Source organism: Crinia signifera, chromosome 3 (assembly GCF_055691185.1).
Source record: "Crinia signifera chromosome 3, ASM5569118v1, whole genome shotgun sequence".
Lineage (NCBI taxonomy): Eukaryota > Metazoa > Chordata > Amphibia > Anura > Myobatrachidae > Crinia > Crinia signifera.
The window spans coordinates 200,485,720-200,511,456 of NC_139219.1; the positions used below are offsets into that span (position 1 = coordinate 200,485,720).

Below are 25,737 nucleotides of genomic sequence, written 5' to 3' on the forward strand. Positions count from 1 at the left end.
TCATCACTGAATTTCGTAAAGTTTTCGATGAACCAGGTCGGGTGACTTCCTCTGCGTCGGCAATTCTGCGTCTGAGACAAGGGACCCAGACAGTGGGCCAGTATACGGTCCAGTTCCGGACCCTAGCCTCCGAGTTGGGGTGGAATGAAGAGGCCTTAATAGCCACCTTCACCCAGGGCCTCTCCGACAGGATCAAAGATGAGTTGGCATCTCGTGAGGTGGCCTCCTCCTTAGATGATCTAGTATCCCTGTGTACCCGCATAGATCTACGTCACCGAGAGAGAGAGAGAAGGAACAGTCCCGCAGATTCAGTTTTAAATTGGCTCCCCGGTTCATTCCTCCAGGGCCCGGCGCCTCCTCGGCTCCGGTTGGGGCTACCAGCCAAGATGTAGAGGAACCTATGCAGATTGGGAAGTCCCGTCTTCCAGCTTCGGAAAGAGAACGGAGGTTCAGGAACCGTCTGTGCCTGTATTGTGGAGAATCTGGGCACCTTCTCTCCAACTGTCCTAGACGTCCGGGAAACGACAGAGCCTAACTGATTGCAAGGGGGTCAGCTTAGGTACCATCTTACATACCCCTCCTCGAGTCTCGGCAGCTGGATTCACCATTGAAGTCGTTCTTCAGGGACTAGATTCCACCAAGACTCTCAGGGCTTTCCTAGATTCGGGGGCGGATGGCAACTTTATCACTGCTCAAACAGCTAGGGAGCTGGGAGTGCCATGCCAAGACTTAGCCAATCCGTTACACATCGTGGGAGTGGATGGTAACCGGTTGCCGCTTTCCAGTATACACTCCTGTACCAAGTCGGTGGTCCTGAGAATAGGAGCCCTACATCAGGAATCCATTTCTTTCTTTGTCCTTCCTTCCGCCGAGAACCCGATCATCTTGGGGTTGCCCTGGCTACAGTCACATTCCCCCATCCTTGATTGGAAGAATCCCCAAATATTAGCGTGGGGAGACGAGTGCCATGGAAGGTGTATACCCAAGATCGAACGTCTTCAGTGTCCCTTCTCGTCTACTGAACCAGAGTCTGAGGTCAACCTTCCGGGCCCGTACCGGTCCTTCGCAGATGTTTTCAGTAAAAAGAAGGCGGAAAGACTGCCAGCCCACAGGGAGTGGGATTGTGCGATCGAGTTAATTCCGGGGAAAACGCCCCCTCGGGGTCGAGTATTTCCATTATCTCTGGTCGAATCACAAGCAGTGTCCGCCTATATCAAAGATAACTTAGAGCGAGGCTTCATTCGAGAGTCCAAGTCTCTGGCGGGTGCAGGCCTATTCTTTGTCAAGAAGAAGGATGGGGGTCTTAGACCTTGCATCGATTACAGGGGTCTAAATGCTATTACCGTGAAGGATCGCTTCCCTCTCCCCCTAATATCCGAACTTTTTGATAGGATCAAGGGAGCACAAGTCTTCACCAAACTGGACCTCCGGGGGGCCTACAATCTAATTCGAATTAAACAGGGAGATGAATGGAAAACGGCCTTCAATACACGAGACGGTCATTTCGAGTACCTGGTGATGCCGTTTGGGTTAAGCAATTCCCCAGCAGTGTTTCAGAGATTCATGAACTCAGTCTTCCAAGATCTATTGAACAAATTCGTGGTTGTCTATCTCGACGACATATTAATCTTTTCAGAGAATATTCAAACCCATCGAGACCATGTCTGCGAAGTGTTGTCCCGCCTTCGTAGATACCAGCTGTATTGTAAATTAGAGAAGTGCTTTTTTGAACAGCCGGAGATGCCCTTTTTGGGATTCATTGTTACAAGTTCCGAGTTACGTATGGATCCACAGAAATTGTCCGCAATAGCCGACTGGCCCCAACCAGTGGGATTGAAGGCCATCCAACGATTTTTGGGATTTTGTAATTTTTACAGGCAGTTTATTAAGGGTTACTCTTCTGTGGTGGCACCGATCACCAAGCTCACCCGCAAGGGTGAGAATAACAAAGAATGGTCAGAGGAGGCCAAGCAAGCCTTCCTGCTCCTTAAACAACTCTTTGTGTCCGCCCCCATCCTGAGGCGCCCTGATCCCGACAAACCTTTTTTTTTGGAAGTGGATGCCTCATCAGTAGGTGTTGGAGCAGTCCTTTCCCAAAAGGATGAGACCAATAAGTGGTATTCCTGCGGTTTTTTTTCTAAGAAATTCCAACCAGCGGAACGCAACTATGCGGTGGGTGACAAAGAACTATTAGCCATTAAACTGGCATTACAAGAATGGCGGCACATCTTAGAAGGAGCAAAGTTTCCTGTGACGGTCTACACAGATCATAAGAATCTATTGTATCTCAAAACGGCACACTGCCTCAATTACCGTCAAGCAAGGTGGTCGTTATTCTTCGACCGTTTCAACCTTGTTCTAACCTACCGACCAGGGGACAGGAATATTAAGGCCGATGCCCTCTCTCGGGCCCATGGACCAGCCTCTTCCGAGGAATTGAATGAACCTAAACCCATCCTGAAGTCTTCGTGTTTTATTGCATCCTCCAGGAGAATCAAGATTCCTTTGGGTAAAACATTTGTACCTTCCAGATCAAGAACCAGTCTCTTGCGCTGGTTTCATTCTTCTCGCTTCTCCGGCCATGCAGGGTTTACTAAGACTCTGGAGATCATCTGCCGGAATTACTGGTGGCCTTCCATAAGGTCGGACGTCAAGAGTTTTGTCGCAGCTTGCAGCACGTGTGCTCAACATAAATATTCTACTCAATCGCCAGCTGGGTTACTTCATCCTCTGTCCATCCCAAATCACCCCTGGGAAGATATCTCGATGGATTTTATATCGGAATTACCTCCCAGTTGTGGTTACAACACCATCTGGGTGGTGGTGGATAGATTTTCCAAGGCAGCTCACTTTATTCCATTAAAGGGTCTCCCATCAGCTCCCAAACTAGCCCAAGTCTTTGTCAAAGAGATCTTTTGCCTTCATGGTTTCCCTCGCAGTATTGTATCAGACAGAGGAGTGCAGTTTACCTCCAAGTTTTGGCGATCCTTCTGTGCCTCATTTAACATCAAACTCAACTTCTCTTCAGCCTATCATCCTCAGAGTAACGGTCAGACCGAGAGGGTAAATCAGGAGTTGGAGAAGTTTTTAAGGGTTTATGTTTCGGCTAACCAAGACGACTGGCTACACTTACTTCCTTGGGCCGAATTTGCACACAATAATCTATTTCACGAATCCTCGGGTCACTCCCCATTTTTTATCCAGAACGGATTCCATCCTAACCTTCCAGAATTCTTTTCTCAAGCGGAAGGCAAGCTTCCAGCAGTTCAACATACAGTTAAGAACTTCCAGGACATCTGGGGGTCAGTAAAGAAGAATCTTAGGAGGGCTTCAGACCGTTACAGACGGTTTGCCAACTTCAAGAGAAGGAGGGCTGCTCAGTTCAAACCTGGAGACAGAGTTTGGCTCTCCACTAGACATCTACGCCTCAAAGTGCCTTCTATGAAACTCGCTCAAAGATTCATTGGCCCGTTCAGCATCCTCCAAATAATCAATCCGGTGGCTGTAAGACTCAAACTTCCCAAGTCTCTTAGAGTACCCAATGTCTTTCATGTGTCTCTCCTCAAACCTCTAGTCCTTAACAAATTCTCCAAAGCTAGACAACTGCAATCACCCATTGTGGTAGAGAGCCATGAGGAATATGAGGTTAACCAGATTCTGAATTCCAGGATATCCAGAGGGGAACTCCAATTCCTGGTTGACTGGAAAGGGTTCGGCCCAGAGGAGCGCTCCTGGGTCAGATCCTCAGAAATCCACGCCCCTCGGCTACTTCAAGAATTCCACCGCAAGTACCCCACCAAGCCGTTTTTAGGGTGTTCGGTGCCCACCCCTAGAGGAGGGGGTAATGTCACAGCCTCCGGGACCGGGGGCGCGACTTACCGGGTCCGGGGGCGTGTGTGGTACGGGCGGCAGCAGGGGACCAACAACCGGCGGGGGATCCGAGGAGCTGCGGGCAAAGTGGCTGTGTCAGACCGCACTCCTCCGGCAGCAGGCAACAGGCAGCAGCGCCGACGAGATCCCCAGCCTTGCGTCTTCCGGCCTGGCGGGCGCGCGCTCACTAGGGGCGCGCGCGCCGCGCGCTCCCAAACTTAAAGGAACAGGCAGGAAATTCAGGAATCACCTGCAGGGATAAAAGGAAGTCCCTGACAGGTGAACCACTGCCTGAGTATAGGTTCACATTAGCCTGCTCTAGCGTTGTTAACTTTGTCTACTGAACTCTGACCCGTGCTGCTCCCTGACTACTCTTCTGCTCAATCCCTGTGTACCTCGAACGTGAATCCCTGTGTATCGACCCGGCTTGACTCTGACCTTCCGTTTGCCAAACCCCCGCCACCGTGTGAACCAAAGTAACCGACCCGGCTTGTCCCAGACCACTCTTCGCTACACTCCACTGTACCGCATTGACCATCTGGTTCCGACCCGGCTAGACGACCACGTCCTTATTCACCAAGCACTACACTCACCAAGGGAAACCTATCCGGGGGGCCGCGACAGACGTGTCGGGTGCCGCAAAAGCCCAAATCCCAATTGGAGGGGTCACTGGCAGAAAACCCCCGGCACGGCTAGACTCCGCGCCCCCGTGATAGGTCTAGCCAATTCCCGAGTGGAAGTGTTCAGCCGTTACGTGACACCCATGAATCAAAAACATTTACATAAGAACAGATGTTGAGATGTCTATATACCGTCGTGGTTATTTTAAGGCTTGAATTGGGCAAAAACTACCAGTAGTAAATGTATTAAACAAAGGTGTTTTTTTTTTACTGGAAGGGCCTATTTGAAAAAGTGGTACAGTATGTTACATATTGGTGGTCCAGGTCCCCTTTTTCTAAATCAGACTTAAAGAGAACAGCTGTGTTAGATCTTTTTTTTTTATACACATGTTGCTGTGAATAATATAGCGCAGCTGCCCCAGCAAATGGTAAACATTATTATTTTGTCACTAATTACATTGGTGAAAAGCTACAGTACTTCACCAGTTTACAAACTACACATGCACAACCATCTCACATATTTAGGATATAAAACTCCCAGACCAACATGCCAGGGGCTGCCATTGCGATAACACCCAGCTCTGCATAAGAGCTTTGTATCATGCATACCTCCCAACATGACCCTCTCCAGGAGGGACACATTACTCTGCCCCTGGACTTCTCTGGTAATGTAGGATTGCCATGACCTGTGAGGAGCTAGGTAATTGGTAAGAAAGGTGTTTTACCACAGCTGATGGCAATCCTACATTACCAGGGAAGTCCAGGGGCAGAGCAATGTGTCCCTCCTGGAGAGGGTCATGTTGGGAGGTATGATCATGCTCCTCATTGTATCCAGACAGTATCATTGCATTTTGGCATCATTGCTGAGCCTTCTGGATGATTTCCTGTGTTTGGTTCCCTGGTGTACACCATGTGAAGGAAATCTATCCAACAATCACAATTCCAACACACCAGTGACCATCCTCCTCTCAGCTCTGACACTGGTCTGGAGACTCAGATCCTGCCAGTCCTTAATATTTTTATAGTTGATTTAACTCTTCATATGGAAGCAAATAGAATACAAAGTTACAATCAGCACTCAAAAGTGACCATGAACGAGAATAGCACTTCACACAGAAAGATAAATGAAAAAGGCACTATCCCTTTTTATTGAAGCAATTGTCCAAAGGTAATGTTCGTTGGGCAAGTGCTTTCATAAAAAGGGATAGTGCCTTTTTAATTTATCCTTCTTGGTGTAGTGATATTCTCATTTATGGCCACTATGTGAGCGCTGATTCTAACTATGTATTCTATTTGCTTCTATATCTAAATCTTCTCATATTTAGTAGTCAAGAGCATGTTACAGCTCAAACTATAAATAATCCTGTTCTATTTCATGTTAGACTAAAATGTATGCAGGTCTCCTAGTGGCAACATAAGAATGGCACATTAAGGGGCATTATAGTGCCAAAGGGAGGATAGATGAGCATGGCTACATCTGTATTTCAGTTTTCCTTAACAACTTGCCTGGCACTGTCACCTGTGATGCAATGGCACTGTCACCTGTGATGCAACCGGTGCCAGTGTACATTACCTGGCTTGGTTAAATGATATGCAAACCCATTTCAGCAAGATATCCTTTGGCTCCCTGGATTCCCTTGGAATCGCTCCCCAGAATGGCAAGCATCCGACTGTCTGGGGAACATGCTCCGGGGATGGACAGTGCTGAGAGGGAGCACATTTTAGTTGACCATCTGCAGCATGGGGGGCTGATCATCAGTACTTCACTGGAACAAACCCCCTGCACAATGCATATAAACTAATAGATGCTGAATGGGGGTAAAATAATAATAATAATAAAAAAAATACATGGGCCACATGGTGTAGGGGTAGAGTAGTGCCAAAAATTGGCTTTTCATAGGGAGGGAAAATGAATGAAAGAAGATATAGAGTGCGCCTCTCAGTATACCACCACCACCTTCGAGTACAGTAGTAAATGTCACTCTAACAATTTATTAAGGTAGACTTTAACAAACATTTTAATAAAATCTTTAAAAAGAACAGTTAAGCAAAATCCTTTTTCAGCATGATTTGGTCCAGTAGTTCAAAGGTAATCAATTCATCACAAAAACCCGATGTGTTTTGTCAATAAGACTTCATCAGGGGTGAGAAAACTCGATGATTGAATTAATCTATTATTATTCAATAGTAAAATTGTCCGGATCCTCTAGGACTCCCGAACAAGCTAAAGACGTTCACTGGTCTCAAAAGCTAATAGTTTTGACAGGGGTTTGCATAATCCCATTAACGCTTATCAGTTTGATTAGTCAGAATGTCACTATAGGTATCCAAGTGGACTTGACCCTCTAGTGCTGCATATATATATATATATTTTTATTTATTTTTTTCTCTACAGGTTTTGTGTCTGGGAGTGGGATAGTGCTGCAGCTTCACCTATCTGCCAATGTGACAATGGTGCTGAGCATCAGGAGTCAAGGCACACTGACTGCAAGTGTGCAGTGCATTACTGGGAGTTGACTAAGTCCCATGAGACTTTGAAGAGGTCAGAGGCTGAGAGGCTTATGTTGAGCTCTGCTTGGTGGAGCAATACCATTGGTACAGATGTCTTTTTTAAAGACGTCGACTGGAACACCTTTCTTATGTCATCCAGCCATCATCCCCTGGCCCTCAAACAAGGGTTGCCCCTTTCCCAGATGATCAGGGTTAAGAAGTATAATGAGTAATTCAGCTGAGGTGGAGACTAGATTAGATTCTCTTCTAGAGAAATTCTTAAATAAATAGTTACACAGGAAATTACATCACATGCCTATCCCTTTATATACCAGGCTGGAAACCTAATCAGCCTGCATTCAGACACTGGAGGCATATGATTCAGACAATTGGTCCAGGTAGGTTGCACTCTGAAAGGTCTTTTCATGGTTACATTGTTTGTTTAAATTGTCCTTTTGCATGAAAGCATACTGTGAATGTGCTAAATTTGTTTTAAAGGAATTTATAACCTGTAAAGATATTAGTATAATGAATCACTGTGAACTTAATTTGGGTAGTAACTGGATTCTAATTATTACTTAGGTCATTGCCCATTAGCTGCTGGAAAATCTATTTTTTCTATATATTCTATTTGAAATCCGCTTATCCTGCTGGGTATGTATGAATGGTTTTATCCTTTTTTGCCCTCACTCCAATTTTATTTTCCATGCTCATCTCCTTAAATGTGTTTTTTTTCAGAAAAAAAGTGTTTTTCCATTTGTACAAAGATTACCATTAAGTGGATACACTATTTAGAGTTCAGCCCTAAAGCCTATTTTCAATGGTTTAGGTATGTACAGCTCTAAGTATCTATTTTATTATATTATTTTTTTACAGCTTATATATTTTTAATCATTATATAAATGGTCATACGTTCATACATCTTTCATTATTTAGAAATGTATACCCTGATGAAGTAATTTATGATGAAATGCGTCGGGTATCATTACATCTTGGAAGAACTGAATTCTGAAATCTATGTCTGATAAATAAATGTTGTATGTTTTAAATTGATTGGTCTACCATTGAATTGAGTAGTAAGGTGGTGGATATCACTAAGTGCACTCTATATCTATCCTTTATCTATCTTCTCCTTCCACTAACAGGGAGGACATATAGAGTACTGCTGCAATTTAAAACGCAAACAAAAGTCTACTCTCTTGTTTATATATATATATATATATATATCAGCAATTCAGGTGGCACTCAGAGGCATTTCAAACAAGTGAACCAAGCAGGTTTATTAAAGCGTGAGGCAACGTTTCGGGGCTGCGCCCCTTTATCAAGCCAAACACAACAAGACCAAAAAATTTTTTTTTGGCTTCATAAAGGGGCGCAGCCCCAAAACGTTGCCTCACGCTTTAATAAACCTGTTTGGATCACTTGTTTGAAACTCCTCTGAGTGCCACCTGAATTGCTGGTATATTTGGACGCAGGTGCCAGCCTGCTGTATTAAATATATTTATGTTTATATTAAACACCCCCCCCCACCCTGCAGTTACCCATTGACCAAGCGTATGCTGTCATTACTCTGTGTTTTGACAGTGTAATATTGTCCCATGCAGTTTGTGGCCAGTAATGACAAGTGGGAGGGGCCTGTCTAAAGTGCCCCAGGTCCCCAAAGGCTTAATCCGTGCCTGGACACACCTGCTATGGCTATCTTCATTTGTGTCTCACTGTATGAACACAAATGTCATATGCATATGTTTGAGGTAGAAGAGAAGGATTAAAGATCCATGTATAAAAGCAAATATTGGGGAAAGAGCAGCACATTCCCATTATTTTCTTTACATTTGCCTTGATGTGGACATGAGAAGGGACTAAGATTTCCACACAAATGGCAATTTTTCTTATTACCAAGTATCCTTTCCCCCTACTCGCTGTAATCCTCCATCATGTATCGTATTGAGCTCTTTGCATCAGGGGCAATTTAAGAGAGGAGAGGGTCTGTGTGCAGGATCCATGCAAGCCCCCTCTTCTCTAGCACCGTAGTAGAATCAGTCTTTGTGCTCGAGTCTACTGAACAAGTGCAGGTCTCCATGAACATGGTATTCATGCAATATTCCCAGAGATCTATCTATTGTTCAAGTCTCCATGAAAATGGCCACCACGCCATTTTCCAGGGGATTTCTGTCTGCAGTGCCAGACAATACAGGGTTTTGAAGGTAAATTTAAATATACATGTACAGGGTGTGCAGCCACTATGGCTACGCCAATGCTTTATACAGTATAATATATTTACAAATCACAAAAGAAGACCTAAAACAGTTCAATAATTCAAGACTATACCCAAGAAGCTGACAGATTTATGTATAAGTTATGTGCATTCCATTTCATATAGTGTATGTTTCCTTTAGTATTTGTGTTCTGAATCTGATGCATTAGTATGTTTATGTTTTAACGGATTTAGGATGCTTAATATTATATGACTGAAATATTGTATTTCTATTCAATCTAATGTTTTTATGTTTTCATTAAAAAAATATGAAATTGTAGTTAATATTAAAATAAGCACAATGTTTAAAGTGAAGCTTTGACCATTAGCAGCATTGGAATGAAACTTGAAATGCGAAGAACAACTGGGAATTGAACCAGCGCTCTCATAATTAACCATGGACAATCCTCATTTAAGTAATGTGAGCATGCAGAGCTCAAGATGCTGGTGCCAGCTTGATGAAAACGTTAGGCAAATATATTTTTTTCTTCTTAAATAAAGTATCTATGGAAACAATATTAAAAAAAACTTACACAGTAAAACTTTACTAGGCAAGTTCTCAAGGGATATATGGATTGCATGTGGTATGCAGCCTCTAGTTGAAAGCTAAAAGCTGTTTGAGGATTGTATTTACAGTAATTAGTCATAGAATTATATTTTACTCCCATGAGCCAAGTCTACTTTAATGGCACTTATCAATGTCATAAAAAAAGATTAAATACTGACAGGTTGTTTTTAACAGTCATGTGACCTGTAACAGTATAGATTATATTTAAATCACAGTGGTTTTTAAATAGCTAGCAAACAAGTTTGGTTAGAGTCAGAGTATATACTGTATACTGTATTTCTTACAGCAATCAGAATATGAGAATGCTATAGTAACACAAAACCAACTGATCCCAGTCTCTGAAAACAAAACTAGTATCTGATATTCTCTCGCATTGCTATATTTGCATAGTGAGCACCAAGCAGGGTGTTTTCAGTGCAACAGGACATGATAGGGAAGGAAGTTTACAGTTTCTATGGACTGTAATGCGGATGTACTGTAATGCTACACCTAGGACAGGTGCTGCAGCCATCCCATGACTGCTTTCACTGCATCCATCTATGTAAGACATAATAACTCATAGCACTACCTCTCAGCTGGTGACAGTCTAGGTTACAGGAAGTGGATGCTTTAACAGGACCCACATATAGTTGTCATAGTCATACTAGTTACCAGCCTGTCAAAATGACGGAACATCAAAACAGTAATGATTTTATTGGCGGCTGTGCGCAGCCGAATGGAGAAACACTTGACTCCATCTAGTGGCCGTTGACATACAAAACCCTTGAATTCTTTCCATAGAGGTGAGGAGCAGTGTTAGCTTTTTATTATATGGGGTTAGTGGATAACAGTGGAGGGTAATTCTTATTCCAAAAAGTATACATAATACAAATATTAACTTTCTCTATTTATTAATTTTATTAATGGGTCTGAGGCATATTGCTACCTTTGAGGCTATATGTATAGTTCATGACTGTATATAAGGAAAATTGGTAGCACAAATAGTAGTAAACAGTTCCAAAACAAACTGAAAACTTACCAAAGTAAACAAATATGTGGCATCTATCAATATTTTAAAGAGGTATAAATGTAGATTACATGTGTTTTCTCATTTTTGTGTATTTCAAACCTAAGTTATATAACTAGATAACATGCCTACTCTCAGGCTTTCTGTACTGTATATAAAACCTACATCTTGTCTACAAATATTAATGAAAACCCATCTACAGTAGAGTTCTTCATTTACTAAACTTCATCTTCATTTTGGAATAGATAGAAAATTGATTGTACAACATTTTAAGCAAACTTTAAACTTATTTTTAAAAATGTTCAGTACTTGTTTGTACTGTAACAGATCATATACCTTACTGATAAATATAGACCCAGTCTTCCCAAAATCAAACAAAGCTTTAAATTCAGTATCACTTACATCAACTGGTTTGTCATCAGAAGCCCGTCCTACTATCAACGTACGTCCTTGAAAGTCAATGTGGTCTTTCGTAGCAATCTGTCTTCTTTCAATTAACTTACAATCTACATAAAGTGAAGCTATATTTTGTTGTATGGAAATTCCAATTTTATGCCATTGTCGATCAAAGAGTGGATGAAGCTCTCGACTTTTGAATGTGTTATGTAAGGTGGATCCTCCCTCATGTTTAGCTGTAAACTCCACAACTTTCTTCTCTCCATCAATTATAATGGAATCCTGTGAACACAGGTAACACAACTTAGCACTGGTAACATGGTCACAGAATATTTATATGTTCCACTATAAAAAATGTAAAACGTTTTCTCCATCTTACTATACTGTAAGTGGAGATTACATAAAAGTAGTCCAGTGAGGCCACTTGCTTATACTGTATTATTTCATACATCCTACTTAGTAAGAATCTATTTGGAAAGTTTCAGCATGCTGTAAGTGCCAAATAATAATAAATAAATAAGTATATACATAGGGTTACCATAATATCCCTTTAATCAGGAATATCTATGATTTACACAGGTTCTGTTGCTGATTAATTCATAGGTGTCCCTGATTAAATAGATAGTATGGCAACCCTAGATATAAATAATAAATGCCGTTGGATTGCATCGACTCATCCAAACATAAGTCGGTTGTTATTTCATGATCTGTATTTCTATTCTTATTTAGTGCATACATATTACACAAATAGTAAATATGGGACAATAACTACAGTATAACAGTAAAGAAATTTTGAATCACATTAGGTCTACAGGTACATAAGGTAGACATGGTCATTAGGTCAGCAGGAACTAAAGGTTGACAAATGTTTGACACAACATTTATTTGACTTCTTTCATATTTTACAACTCACGAGGAATACAATTTTGAATTGGGGATGGGGGATGCAGTAAACTTGTTGGGGTGCTACAGTGTGAATTAATTTTTCAAAGAAATAAAAAAAATGTGTTGACTATTTTCATTTCAACTTTTTTGTCCTGTCAAATTTTTTTTTCTTTTGACCATAAACCCTTTCACCCTTTTACACTCTATTCTCTCCTATTACCATTCACCAGTTGAATATTGTTTGGTTAAATTTCCCACCTGCAGAGTACCAGCATGGTTCATTGTTTTCCACAAAATCCAACGTTCCTTTTTTGTATTCCTTCTTACACGGAAAATGGCAGTTATTGAATAATCATCTGGAAGTCCAGTAGAAAATACTTGTCTATAAAGAAAAAACAAACAAAATCAACATCAACAGCATTTTTATACTTTGAACAAATTAGCATTTATGTCAAATTAATATTGTATTCATAATGGCCAGGACTGAAGCTCTAGAAAGTGACACGGTAATCGGAACTTACACTGTTTAAGATGGAACCTTGAGAAAAAGCATGGATAAAAATTAAAAGCTACCTAAACAATTTATGTGCCATGTCATGATATTATTTGGGTTGTACAGCTGCCTAGTGATATAACAAAAACTTCCTGGACATGTGACATCAAGCATCATAACAGGCTATCGTATGACCTGTAATTTCTGTTAGTAATATAAACAGCAATGACAACTGGTCCTCTACAAAAGTGTACACCATGAACTTTTAACAATGTTGACAATTCGATGAATAGTAGTTAAAATACTAAAAACAATAAAGTCCATGTGGAAATGGGAAGAATCTAATTTGTATAAAAAAAAAAAAAAAAAAACAATTATGACTCTCTTCTGGACAGTGCTTTAAAATCTCCATTTAAGTTCCATTGAACAAGAATTAAAAGCTGATTTAAAATGAAGGGGAAAGGCATGGTCTTCATGGTCTTAGAACTTACCTCTATGCATACTTAGAGGAAGTTTTCAATCTCCCGCTGCTATTTCCAACAGGGGAAATAGTGGTGGGCACCTATTCAATGCTGTCTTTCCCAACAGCATTGAACAGGCATCTCGGCAAAACAAATTTTGTGTACAGAAAATGGGGGAGGGAAAAGTTGGGATCCGCACACAGTTGTGCAAACTCTTTCCTTTCCTTATACAATCTCGGCAAAACAAGCCAGACTTTAAAAGCAGTCGGGCTCATTTTGCCGAGAACGGCCAGGAATTGTCAAGCTCACGGCCGGATCTCAATGATCCATGGGCGTTTCTCACGTCCACGCCCCCTTTTTAGCACTTGGCAGGCAGGACATTGAATCCCATTGGCTAAGATGCAGTTGAGCGGGCCGAGAACGGGACCGGGTCACAACTGACAGTCTTGACCCGGGATTGAATACCGCCCTTGATCTCAATTGTTATGGATGTACTGTAAGCTTAAATATGAATCAGATTAGTAATAAGATAAACACCACAAGATGTAATCACAATTTATAAAATACAAATATTGACCACCTCACTGTGAACACATACAGACTGGGACAGAGACATATACAGTATACACTAATGAAAGCCATATTCTTTTCTGGTGGTCAGAGGGTGCAGCTAAAGACAGTTGGCAGCACTAGTAAACAACTTGTAATTGGTTGTTTGCTAAAGCAAGCTGATGCTGTTTGGTAGTTACTTTGTTGCTCTGCTGTGGAGGATGAGTGGTGCTCTAGCAGCTGGTATTGCTCCACACAAAAATAAAACATATTGTCCTCAGCAGTCCAAAAAGATAATGTACAAATGCTGTACAGATAAATAATGTACTGTAGGATAGATGTGGATGAGTCCGCACACAAAAAAAAGGCTTGTAAGCGTTTTTATCTTTATCTGTCAGAAAAAAACAACATTTATCTCATAAAGGTTATCAAATGCCTATTTAGAGGGTTGGTGGTGCTCCCAATATAAGTTCAGAGAAACTTAGTCACAGGGGATGTGGGGGCCTTGCAACAAGAATGCAAGAAAAGACTGATATAATCTTTTTGGGGCACTCTTTTATTATCAAATTTGTGTGTATGTTATCGTAATTTAAGAATTAACTTTTATTTGGTATGCCTTAAAATAAAACGTGCTTTATCGTATAAGATTAATCTTCGTTTGAGTTTGTGCAAATAAGTACATAGATCAATCTTTGTTTTAAAAGATACAAGTATACAAAACCATGTTTACCCAGTTCATACAGAATTAACGAATCAAATCTACAATAGATTTCATATTCTTCAATGGTTTCCAGTTTGGCGAAAAATAAATCAAAAGCATACATATATATCAAGTATACTTCTGAGACCCCAAATCCATATTTAGGGTCCTCACTGCTTTCCTCTACAATGACACACCCCTTTGCTTGACTCCTGTATAAATGTATGATCAAATCACCAAATTTCAATCTATGGAGTCTGGGGTTTGTGCCTCAGCACTATTACTCCTAGAGAAAGTTATTCTAGAATGTCAAACCCACATCTGAAACTGTTGCAAGTTAGACCTCTGATGGTGGTGTTCTTGATACACTGTTTCTCTTATTGTTTGTAAGAACAGGGAAAAGTAGCACTTCCTCTTACACCAGGTTTATTCTGCTTTCCAGTATCATGTAACTTACATCAGATACTGGGTGAGAGTTAAACCATTTCCATCCTATGTGCCTTAAAATAAAGATATTAAGCAGTGTTCACCTCTACGAAGATTAATCTTATATGATAAAGCACGTTTTATTTTAAGGCATACCAAATAAAAGTTAATTTTTAAATTACGATAACATACACACAAATTTGATAATAAAAGAGTGCCCCAAAAAGATTATATCAGTCTTTTCTTGCATTCTTGTTGCAAGGCCCCCACATCCCCTGTAAATAATGTACTGTAGTCTGGGCCAGATTATCAATGGTGCGGATGGAGCTCCAGCTCCAGGCCGCCACATAAAAAATAGGTCCATCATCATGATCACATGTTGAAGACTAGCCACAAGCAACCATAAATCATAATATTAAGGGAGACATTGGGGTTGATAGTGCATGGTGCCTTACATGCCATAGACCGCACCTACTCTGCTTTTCGTTATAGGCCCATTTACATTTTCAGCTCCAGGCTCATACAGCCCTTAATTCTGCCCTGACTGTAGTTCCAAACTGGCTACAAATAATTATGGTTCACCTAGATCAGGCATGTCCAAACTGTGGCCCTCCAGCTGTTGTGAAACTACACATCCCAACATGCCTTTCCATAGTTTTCACATTTCCTAATAGCAAAACTGCCACAATGCATGATGGGACTTGTAGTTTCACAACAGCTGGAATGCCATAGTTTGGACATGCTTGACCTAGATTCTAAAAAAAAGGGATTCACTTTGTTCAGTCCCGTTAGTAACATACACTTCAGAAAGTGTGTTTTTTGTACATGGAGTGAAGGCTCAAAATTGAATGTTATGTATCCCCATTTTAAAAACATGTTGACCACTAATGTATGGTCAAAATGTCAATACATTTTTTGGGGGGGCTATATGAGTTAAATGTGTAAAAAGACTTGGTTGATATAAAAATACCAATGTTTAGAAATCTGATGGATTGCAGTGAGCATATTAACCCTAATCCTCCTGCAGCCTAACCCTATCAGCTCCTGCAACATAACCCTAACTGTCCTCTCCATCATAATCAGAAGTATTGATTTCAATATTATGAGAGATGTGGAAATATTACGTCAATAGAGGAGAAAACCCTCAGCAGCAAAGGGGTAAAAACATAAATGCAAGTGCATGTGATATTAGCCAGAGAAAAACTGTGCCATATGCTACCATTGTACTGTTGAAATGTTTTGGGATAGTTGATAGTTGTAGCAAATTACACTTTTGCTTTGGGGAGCAGCAGCAATCAACGGCTCACTGTGCACATACTGGAGATCACTTCTAAAGAAGAAATGTATTATTATTTTCCTTTATTTTTATGGTGCCGCAAAGGTTCTGAAACTCACTAGTATCTCCAACTGTCTCTCTGCTTTCTCTTGATCATCTTCCCTTCCTCCCACATAACCTAACCACCTACAAATTCATTATCTACTGATGGCACAAATCCACATTGGTGAGACCTCCATCTGAGACCACCAACGAAGACTCGAAACAATTTTCAAGAGATATTGGCCTTTGCTACAGAAATACCCCATCCTCACAAAGCTCATATCAATGAAACCACACTTTATATATTGCAAGGCAGACAATCTGAAGAATAAACTGGTCAGAAGTGCACTACATACCATGGAGTCAACAGGCAACAACACATGTGTTTTTATAAGTGTAACCATTAAACATAAGGAATATAAAAGAACCACCTTCAAAGTTAAAGAAAGAGAATACAAAATATCCCAGTTTATTACCTGCCAAACACCTAAAGTGGTATATGTAATTGAGTGCACGTGTGGACTACATTATGTAGGACGCACTACCAGAGCATTAAAAACAAGGAATACAGAACACTTGAGAAGTTTTAAAAACAGCTTGCAAACACATTCCTTGTCAGAACATTTCAGGAGGGTTCACAACAGTTCAAGTACACATATCAAATATTTTCTTGCCATAGAGAATGTAACAAATACATAGAAGAACAGAGACCTTGAAACCAGGAAATGTAGTGTATCTTCAAGCTGAAAACTCTGATCTCCAATGGATTAAACAAAGACTCTAAGTTGAAGTGGTTTCTCTGAACATACATCATTTCTTCACGTCCACTCTTTCTTGTTCTCACAGTTCTGTGTCCAAGTTCATGTATCTTTTTATAATATTTATATATCCTCCATTCAGTAAGGTTGGAAATAGAGTTTGCATGCAGAATGTATTAAATCTGAGATTGTATATACTCAATTATGTTGTTTATTTATTTTTATATGTGAATCACGGGAGAATACAAATTGACAACCCCAACATGGCATCCACATCCCAGTGACCCACCTCCCAGTGACCCACCTCACAAAAGAGAAAGAGAGGAAGTCATGGACACTGGAGAGGGTTCCAAGAAGGGCAACCAAATTTATTAAGAGTTAGGAGGCATTGGACTACAAGGAAAAAAAGCGCTTAGGAATGGACATGGTTTTTTATCCATCAAGGACCAATATAGAGTACTGTCAGGTGCTCTGTTTACCATGAGGTCTATGCACACTCTAAGGCTGGAGGAAAGGAGATTTCACATGCCGAGAAGGAAAGGATTCTTCACAGTTCTGGCAGTTAAGATGTGAAATTTTCTGCCAGAAAAGGTTGTGATGGATTATTTACTTAAAATATTAAAAAAATGGTTGGATCAATTTTTAGTGGAGAAAGACATCCGGGTATACAGCCAATAATTATAATGCATAGTCGGAGTTCCAGTAGGGTAAATATTAGCCAAGGGCTCAGAGAATGCTGGAAAAAGGATACTATAGTAACATTTTATAAATAGGTTGAACTTGATGGAATTACCTCATTTTGAACCTCACAAACTATATTACCAGTGGCGTAACTATAGCACTGCAGCCCCCGGGACCGCGGGGGGGCGCTATGCATGTGCGGGCGCGGGGGGCTGCAGTGCTATAGTTACGTTACACCCCGCCGCCCGCCGCACCAACCCCCGCAAACCCCCCCCATCCCCAGTCTTTACCTGTGTTCAGTATGCGCTGGTCCCGGCTCCCTTCTTCTGCTGAGGACCACCACAAAATGGCCGTCCCCATATAGCACACAGTTCTCTGAAACTGTCTGTTTGTGGTGGTCCTCATAGCAGAAGAAGGGAGCCGGAACCAGCGCCTACTGAACCTAGGTAAGACTGCGGGGGTTGGTGTGGCGGGCGGAGGGTCGGGTGAGTGGCTGGGCGCCCTCCCTTTAACGGCGGGGGGCGCCCAAAATGTAGTTACGCCGCTGTATATTACTATGTAACTATTCTTAACAGTGTAGTATTTATAATGGGTGTATGGTACACAGTACCTCAGGGGTTTACCCTAAGGTACTGTGTACCATACACCTATTATAAATATAGGACAAGACCATTTTTTCAAAGATACACATAATTGTTGAGATATTAAATACAGGGTAGTGTCGGCATTGCTTGGCACACAGTGCATATGCTCTGTGGGCACACCAGTCAACTGTTGACAGATTCACAATGTAAACATTTGAAATATGAAATATTGATATTCAGAGGATGTCGATGATTAGGCATGAGGTTCATGGTTATGCTGTTGTTTGGATAGACTTATTCTGCGGTTGGGGGGAGGATCGGGTTAGGCATGAGATGTAGACATTATGTTTAGAGAAATACTCACCAGAATGCAGCAGAATTGGAGGCCCCCAGTAGAATTTGAGGCCCACTCTGGAAGTGACTGTCACCTGGGACTTAAAAGATGGTGCTGGAGCTGCTGATGCCACCAGGAGAATGTAAGAAGCCACTAAACCACCAGGGATAGCTTGTAGACAGTTTGTCATGACATACTTTTCAGATAGACATGATCATTGATGACATGGTCAATGTTGACATGTGTTACCAGTTTGACCCTGTTGACATTTTTGTGTTGACCTGATGACTGTTGAACTGATTACTTTTGACAAGTCATCACACTCCCTGGTTTTGACCTAGAGTCCAATGTGGATTTCAGTAAAAACATCTATCTCGATCTATCTCAATCTAGGCATTTTTCACTGCTCTTTATACATGACGTTATGGTAAATAATTTTGGGTTACTTACTCACCTTGACACTTTTTGGCATGATCTACTTATTTTAAAGTATTATCTTCAGTGATCATTGTGGATTCATAGATCTTTCCATATAAATGTGTTGATGCCTGATCTGATGTGCAAAAATGCTATTGAAAGGAGACTACAAAGCGAACTTTTAATCACTATCATTTGAATAATGCACAATTACATTTATTTAAAAAATATAATCCTTTTTGTTGACAATATATAGTCTTGTATACATATTTTTTTTATTTTATACACATTTTTCTTTTAATATTTTATATTATGTTTTGCTGTTGAACGTGTTGCTGTATTCATATTTAGCATATGTCAAACTGCACCAACGAAGTGCTTGAAAATTTCTATCATCTACCAGTCATGTTTTATTCTTTGTTAAGCCCCTTTCAATCAGATTTCTATAAAATGTGTTTAGTGTTTGGATCTTTATGTTATGGGTTGCAATTTTGTCTACTTTGATAAATGTTAAAGCTATTAAAAGTGCGTCTTTCCTGCTGAACTGTAATTTCAGCGATGGTAATCTTCAGCAGCTGCAAGATTTCTAGAAAAGTTATAAAAAAGTGGAAATAACATGATACCCTTTAAAGGCTAACTGTATAAATGTCATTTACAAGCTTTCAAGATTACTTAGATATCTTTGTGAGGCATGGTATGGTAGAAACAGGAGGAAATGTGATGTATTTATATTCGCACAAACACAGGTACAGAGCAAACCAAACAGCAAATCTGCGAAGGTAAAGTATTATACGGACAGATATGGATGTTCAGATGCTCATTAACAGATTTATCAAATTATTGAAAAGTGATCCCAAGAAGCAAATTGCCAGCTGATTTAAGTGTGACTTTATTGTTTAAGGCAGCCACTATTGCAGTGTTTAGATTTTTTTCTATGCTGATTTTAATGGTTTGCAGTTTCAATGTTATGTATGCATAGACGTACTTTATACCATAAAAAGTTTTTAAGATTACATAATATAGAACTTTTTAACCTAACCATTGTTTAGAATCTAAGGGCCTATTTCTAATCTGATCGGTCCCCGGCATATTCACACCATGGACCGATGTTTGCGCTGTGCGCTTGCACAAATTCGCATATGTGCATGTGCAGGGCTGCTGTGCGGATGCCTTTGGTGTTCGTACAGGGGAGGGGGGTGGTAAGGAGGCGGGAAAGGGGCGTCGCATAGGGACGGAACGGTTTGTGCACCCAGGAAATGGTGGGTGCACCCAGGAAACTGCTGGGCGTCCTCATGCGAATGCAGACAGGCAGCTGCCTGCTGGGGGCGAGCGGCTGGCATCACAGGACATCAGCCCCATTCTCGGACCGCACACCGCAAATATAGACAGACTTATATTTGTGAACAGGGGAAAAATTTGCCCCCCCGTACGCTCCCCTGTGAATGGATATTTATGCAAAACATCCATTTGCAAAGCGGCTGGGATGTTCAGACAGCAGCGGCCATTCACTCATCCAGCGGGCGGCGCTAGTTGGCTTGCTAAGCAGCAAATTTACGCTACTTAGTGAGTCAACCAGAATCACCCCAAAGTGGTACATTTACTAAGATGGGAGTTTTATTGAAGATGGAATGCTGCCCATAGCAACCAATCATATTCTGCTTCTTAATTATTTGAAACCTTCTAGAAAATAATGGATTAGATCTGAATGGTTGCTATGGGCAACATCCCATCTTAGTACATTTTCCCCTAATAGTCCCTAAGTCTTACCTCTCCTTTCCCCAAATAGAAATGTCATGTTTTCACCACTAGTGCACAGTCCTACTGTAGATGCTGAAAAGGAATAAAAAGTTGTATAATAAAGGGGTACGGCCATTAGGTCCACCCTATTTAAGTCGACATTCATTGGGCCGACCACTGACAGTCGACAGGGATTAGATGGACACCTTAAATAGGTCGACATGGCTAAAGTCGACAGGGTTGGAAGGTCAACAGAAGCATTGGGTCGACAATGGCAAGGTGGACAGTCAAAAGGGTGACATGAGTTATTCACATTTCGGTACTTCATGCCCTATCATCCACTAAAGTGTGGTGGGAGAATACGATAGTGGAACCAATCTTTGCAACCTAATTCTTTTATTTGTGTCTTCCTTAATTTGCTCAAAAGTGCATCCAGCCCTAGTTCTGTAGCCTAAAACATGCAGCAGCATATGCATTTGCGTAAAAATGTGAATTAGGCCCAATATCCCTAACCACATATACATCAAACATTTAAAACCAAATTAAACATTTATTAGTCACACCTGTTCCCTGTGTGTTAATTACATACAGGTGGAGTTTTTATTGCACTCTCATCACTAAAAACATACACTATAGCTGTAGATTTTTTTTCGAGATTGTTGTTCTATTTATAGAAATTCACCATACTAAATGACATCGTACTTATGCGATTACTTTCTCAGCATTATTTGCTATAATTAACATGTCTCATATCAACAGAAAAAGGTAATTACTCCAAGACTAAACTTAACTGGCATTAAGCAGAGTATCACGTTCCCTCTTTAATCAGTTTAATTCACTGATTGGTCCGTGAAATATCATAGAGTGTGAACTGAATTTCAATAGCTGTTTAATTAGGAAAATATGCACTGTGTGCTACATTTTAGAACTGGAATGAAATATTAAATGTTTGTGGAAAAATACTTCTCAGCTTCTCACCATCATAAACACCTTAGAATTTCCTACCCACACTACTACTACGAAAGTGATCTGTGAGTCAACTATGCTGTACTGTATAACATTATGGCTATGAATAGTACAGGAAATACTGTAAATAGACTGTTTAAAACAGGAGACTGTCAACAGAGCTGCTGAGTTAACAGACGGATTTATCTTATTTCCAAGCCACTTATAAAACAAGTCTGTTTCCTTCCTCTGCACCCAGTGGGTGCCCTAAAGCACTCTTTTCTATCTTTGAGATTTTGCTACTCCTCAAATAACATGCCGACTGTGTACCAAAGTATTCTTCTCTGCCATTCAGATGTAGACATTTCATTATATGTTGATTTATTGAATATTGTATTTAGTTGTTTCACACTAAACCCATGTTGCCCATTATACCCATGGGGACCCGGGTTTAACCCTTCTTTAAACCTGGGTTGAATTGCAGGATGCTCGTCCTGAGCTATTCATTTTGGTGCCTTCACACTGTACTTCGACCTGGGTCAACCCGGTAAAACCTGGGTTAAAAGTGTGACGTGAAAAGGGTATAAAAGAACTTGTTCACTTTTAAACTTTTAGTTTCTTTTAAAATTAAAACACAGGTTTTTTTTCTTATATTCACATGTTGTTTTGGCAATTTGTTGGCTCTGCCATTCACAGGTACAGTACAAATGGCAGATTCATAATAATAGTGCAAGTGAAGAATTTACAATTCTCATGTTTCCTTTATTGATTAATTAGTGATTTATACACAACTGTTTGTGTTCTTGCAATTTCCTGTAACAGGTATTGAAAATACTGAACTATTAATCATCCAGATACTATTATCTCTCTTTGCCCTTTTTTTGGTAAGCTAATAATTGCTACTTGCTATTGTATAAGAACGTACAACGTTTTTATACATTAGATCATAGGTGTCAGCAGAATATTTTGTAGCCTCCTTTTTCCTTGCAAAGCAAAGTAATGTGCAGTAATATGCAAACAAATTAGTGTCAACATCTCTGAGAGATGTGCAAAACATCCACTTAAATGCCATCATTGCTCACATGTGTTATATAAATTCAAATATTTTTTTTTTTTGTGTAAAAACGCTTATATTTCCTATATAAGGTAAACATTACAGGTCACTATGATGAATAAAAAGGTTTGCTTGCCAATTTTCACACTAATTTTGACAAATTCACTTGGCACTCAAAGGGTTAAGTAAGCCCTGGAGTATGGGTGTTCTTGGTATGGACAAACTGAAAGAAAAGAAAGCTTTCTGAATTTACATACTGTAAATCTACCTATTCCACAGTGAAATCCTGTGTGCTGGTCAAAATAATTATATAAAATATAAAAATATAAAAAGTACGCCATAACATAATATAGTCCATTTCTAACTTTTTTCACTGTATATATTGGGGTACCTAATATTATTAATTTAAAATATATGAAAGAAAAACTGTTTTAATAAACTCAAAAGTCCTGTAATAAAAGATATAAAAGAAGGGCAGAACAAAAAATATTTCTAAGGATAAAAATCAGAGGACCATAATTCCAGAACAAATGAACCTTGTGTGCCAAGTGTCATGCTTTGATTACTTAAGCTGCCCACACACAGTTAGATATTTTAAACAATATGGCTGTTTTCCACCAATCGGAATGACCAATCTTTAAAATATGTTCCGTATGTAGGCATAAGGATCCAATGCGCGTACCCACCGGTAATTAATCTAGCTCCCTGATCCCTTCAACATGCTGAAAAATAAATGACCAGTCATGCACGATTTGGCACACATCGTTCTGTGTGTAGTCATGATGATGTGGCAATAATGTGTTTGGGATTTGCCATCGCTAAATGAATGACCCATCTAATCCTCAGTCGTTCTATGTGTGCATGATATTGTTTGGCCAGGAGTGTTCTGGATTTCAAAGGAAATTGGGTAAGAGATTGGATTGTTCATCAAATCTAACCGTGTGTTGTCAACTTAAAAGTATGCTGTATTAATATTATTATTATTTATTTATTTTTATTTATATGGGCACCGCAGTGCCTAATTACAAAGTACATAAACAAATAAGCAAAACAGGAAACTTTGACTTATAGTTGAATACAGTACAACAGAGCAGTAGTAGCAGTAGTAGTAGTAGTAGTAGTAGTATCAGCAGTAGTAGCAGTAGTAGGAGGAGTAGTAGTAGCAGCTATGGAGTGGGTGATAGGATGTAACAGAACTTAGGGGCTGACAACATGATATCACACATCATCTTTCACTTTGTACTGTCTGAAGCTGTTGCTAGGATGTTATGTTTCAGGGGTTCAATCGCACATTTAACAGCACATAAAAATCTGTGTTAACATTCTTCTGCTAGTAAATGTATGATTTAGCTGCAGAAACACAGCATCAATTTATATCAGGGTTGGGCAATTATTTTAGCTGGGGGGCCACTTAACACTTCCAGTAAATAGTCGAGGGCTGCGCTCCAGAAAATGTGGAGACTCAAAAGGGGCGTGACCACTCACAAGGAGATGTGTCCTTGAGTGTAGAGTACCACACCCTATACCCTTTATGCAACACAATAGTAGACCCACTTATACAGTACTTGCTCCTTACACATTATCTCACATGGAATGAGCCATAATTCACATTATGTCACACAGAATGAGCCAAAATTTTGAAAAGACCCCCTTTCCCCTGGATGGTGACCCAGACAGCAGCATCCCCCTTCTCCCCTCAACACAGCAGCATCTCCCCCCCTGACCTCCTCCCACACAGGTAGCATTCTGTGCACCGGTTATGCATCCACCCCCGCAGGTAGCATTCTGTACACCTGTTATGCTTCCACCCACACAGGTAGCATTCTGTGCACCTGTAATGCATCCACCCCCACAGGTAGCATTCTGCACACCTGTTATGCTTCCACCACCACAGGTAGCATTCTATACACCTGTTATGCTTCCACCCCCACAGGTAGCATTCTGTACACCTGTTATCCGGCCAGGTAGCATTCTGTACACCTGTTATGCTACCGCCCCCACAGGTAGCATTCTGTACACCTGTCATGCTGCCACCCCCACAGGTAGCATTCCGTACACCTGTTATGCGGCAACCCCCACAGATAGCATTCTTTACACCTGTTATGCGTCCATCCCCACAGGTAGCATTCTGTACACCTGTGCAGTAGCGCACGCATGGGGGTTTCTGAGTACTCAGAAATCCCCCAGGAGTCTAAAGGCCCTAGGATGAAAGCTGAGGGTCCCCTCTTTCCATGGGTACAAGAATTTTAAAAATTGGCCCTTGGGAACCGGAGATATCTGACTTCAAAGCAGTGGTCCCCATCCAAGCCTGTTAGTTGCTCTTCCCAGTCAGATATTTCAGGTTCTGTCTGATGCAGAGTTTTTCTGAGGGTATATTCCAAAAGTTGGGACTCTCCCCCTTTGATGAACACTAGTAGCTTGTCTCTACTGTTCCCAGAACCAGAGATATCAGCCTTCCAGCAGCTGGTTACTGCTCCAGCTCCACACACCTGGTATGTAGTTTTATATACTCGTTGGCAGATTGCTCTGCCTCCTGAAGTCTGATCCTCTAGTTCCCATCATTTGGTAGGTGGGATTCTCTAGTTTTTAATTCCATTAAAATCTAAGAAATCTATTTTCAGGAACTGGAGATATCTGCAGTCAAGCAAGCTGTCCTCCCACCAGAAAATTATGAATAATAAGCCCACTCCACTATATATGTTTATTATTATTATTTATATACATTTGGTCTATCTATAATACTTTAACTGACCTGGCTTTGCTCTGCCCCTCTGGAAACCCCCTTCTGAAAATCCTGCATTTGCCCCTGCTGTTATGCTGCCACCCCCACAGGTAGCATTTTGTACACCTGTTATGCTGCCACCCCCACAGGTAGCATTCTGTACACCTGTTATGCGGCAACCCCCACAGATAGCATTCTGTACACCTTATGCAGCATTGCTGAGGAGAGATTTGTTGCAGAGCCAACGTGCGAGTGTTTATCAAAGTGGCACACCAGTTGTAACTGGCACTTGGCTCCTCCCCACAAGTCGCCCAGCATCTCACATCACAGAGGAAATCCCAGCTACCCTTGTGACTTGATGAACAAAGCTCTCCTCAGTGGTGGCACAGATTGAGACTGCTTACCGTGATACAAGCAGCTTAGCCAGTCAGGCCGCTCGTCATTGTGAGACGGGTCGCATGTTGCCCAT

General features: G+C 40.8%; 1 protein-coding gene across 1 annotated transcript in view; it reads right to left on the minus strand.

Annotated features, from left to right (window-relative positions):
- Positions 1-25,737, minus strand: part of LOC146062954 (collagen alpha-1(XIX) chain-like) — a 266,102-nt gene that overhangs the window by 113,994 nt on the left and 126,371 nt on the right. The window contains exons 5-6 of the mRNA XM_083174964.1: positions 12,348-12,471; positions 11,211-11,486 (exon numbers count right to left, since the gene is read on the minus strand). Coding sequence (XP_083031090.1) covers positions 11,211-11,486; positions 12,348-12,471 — 400 coding nt within the window. The remainder of the gene's footprint in view (positions 1-11,210; positions 11,487-12,347; positions 12,472-25,737) is intronic.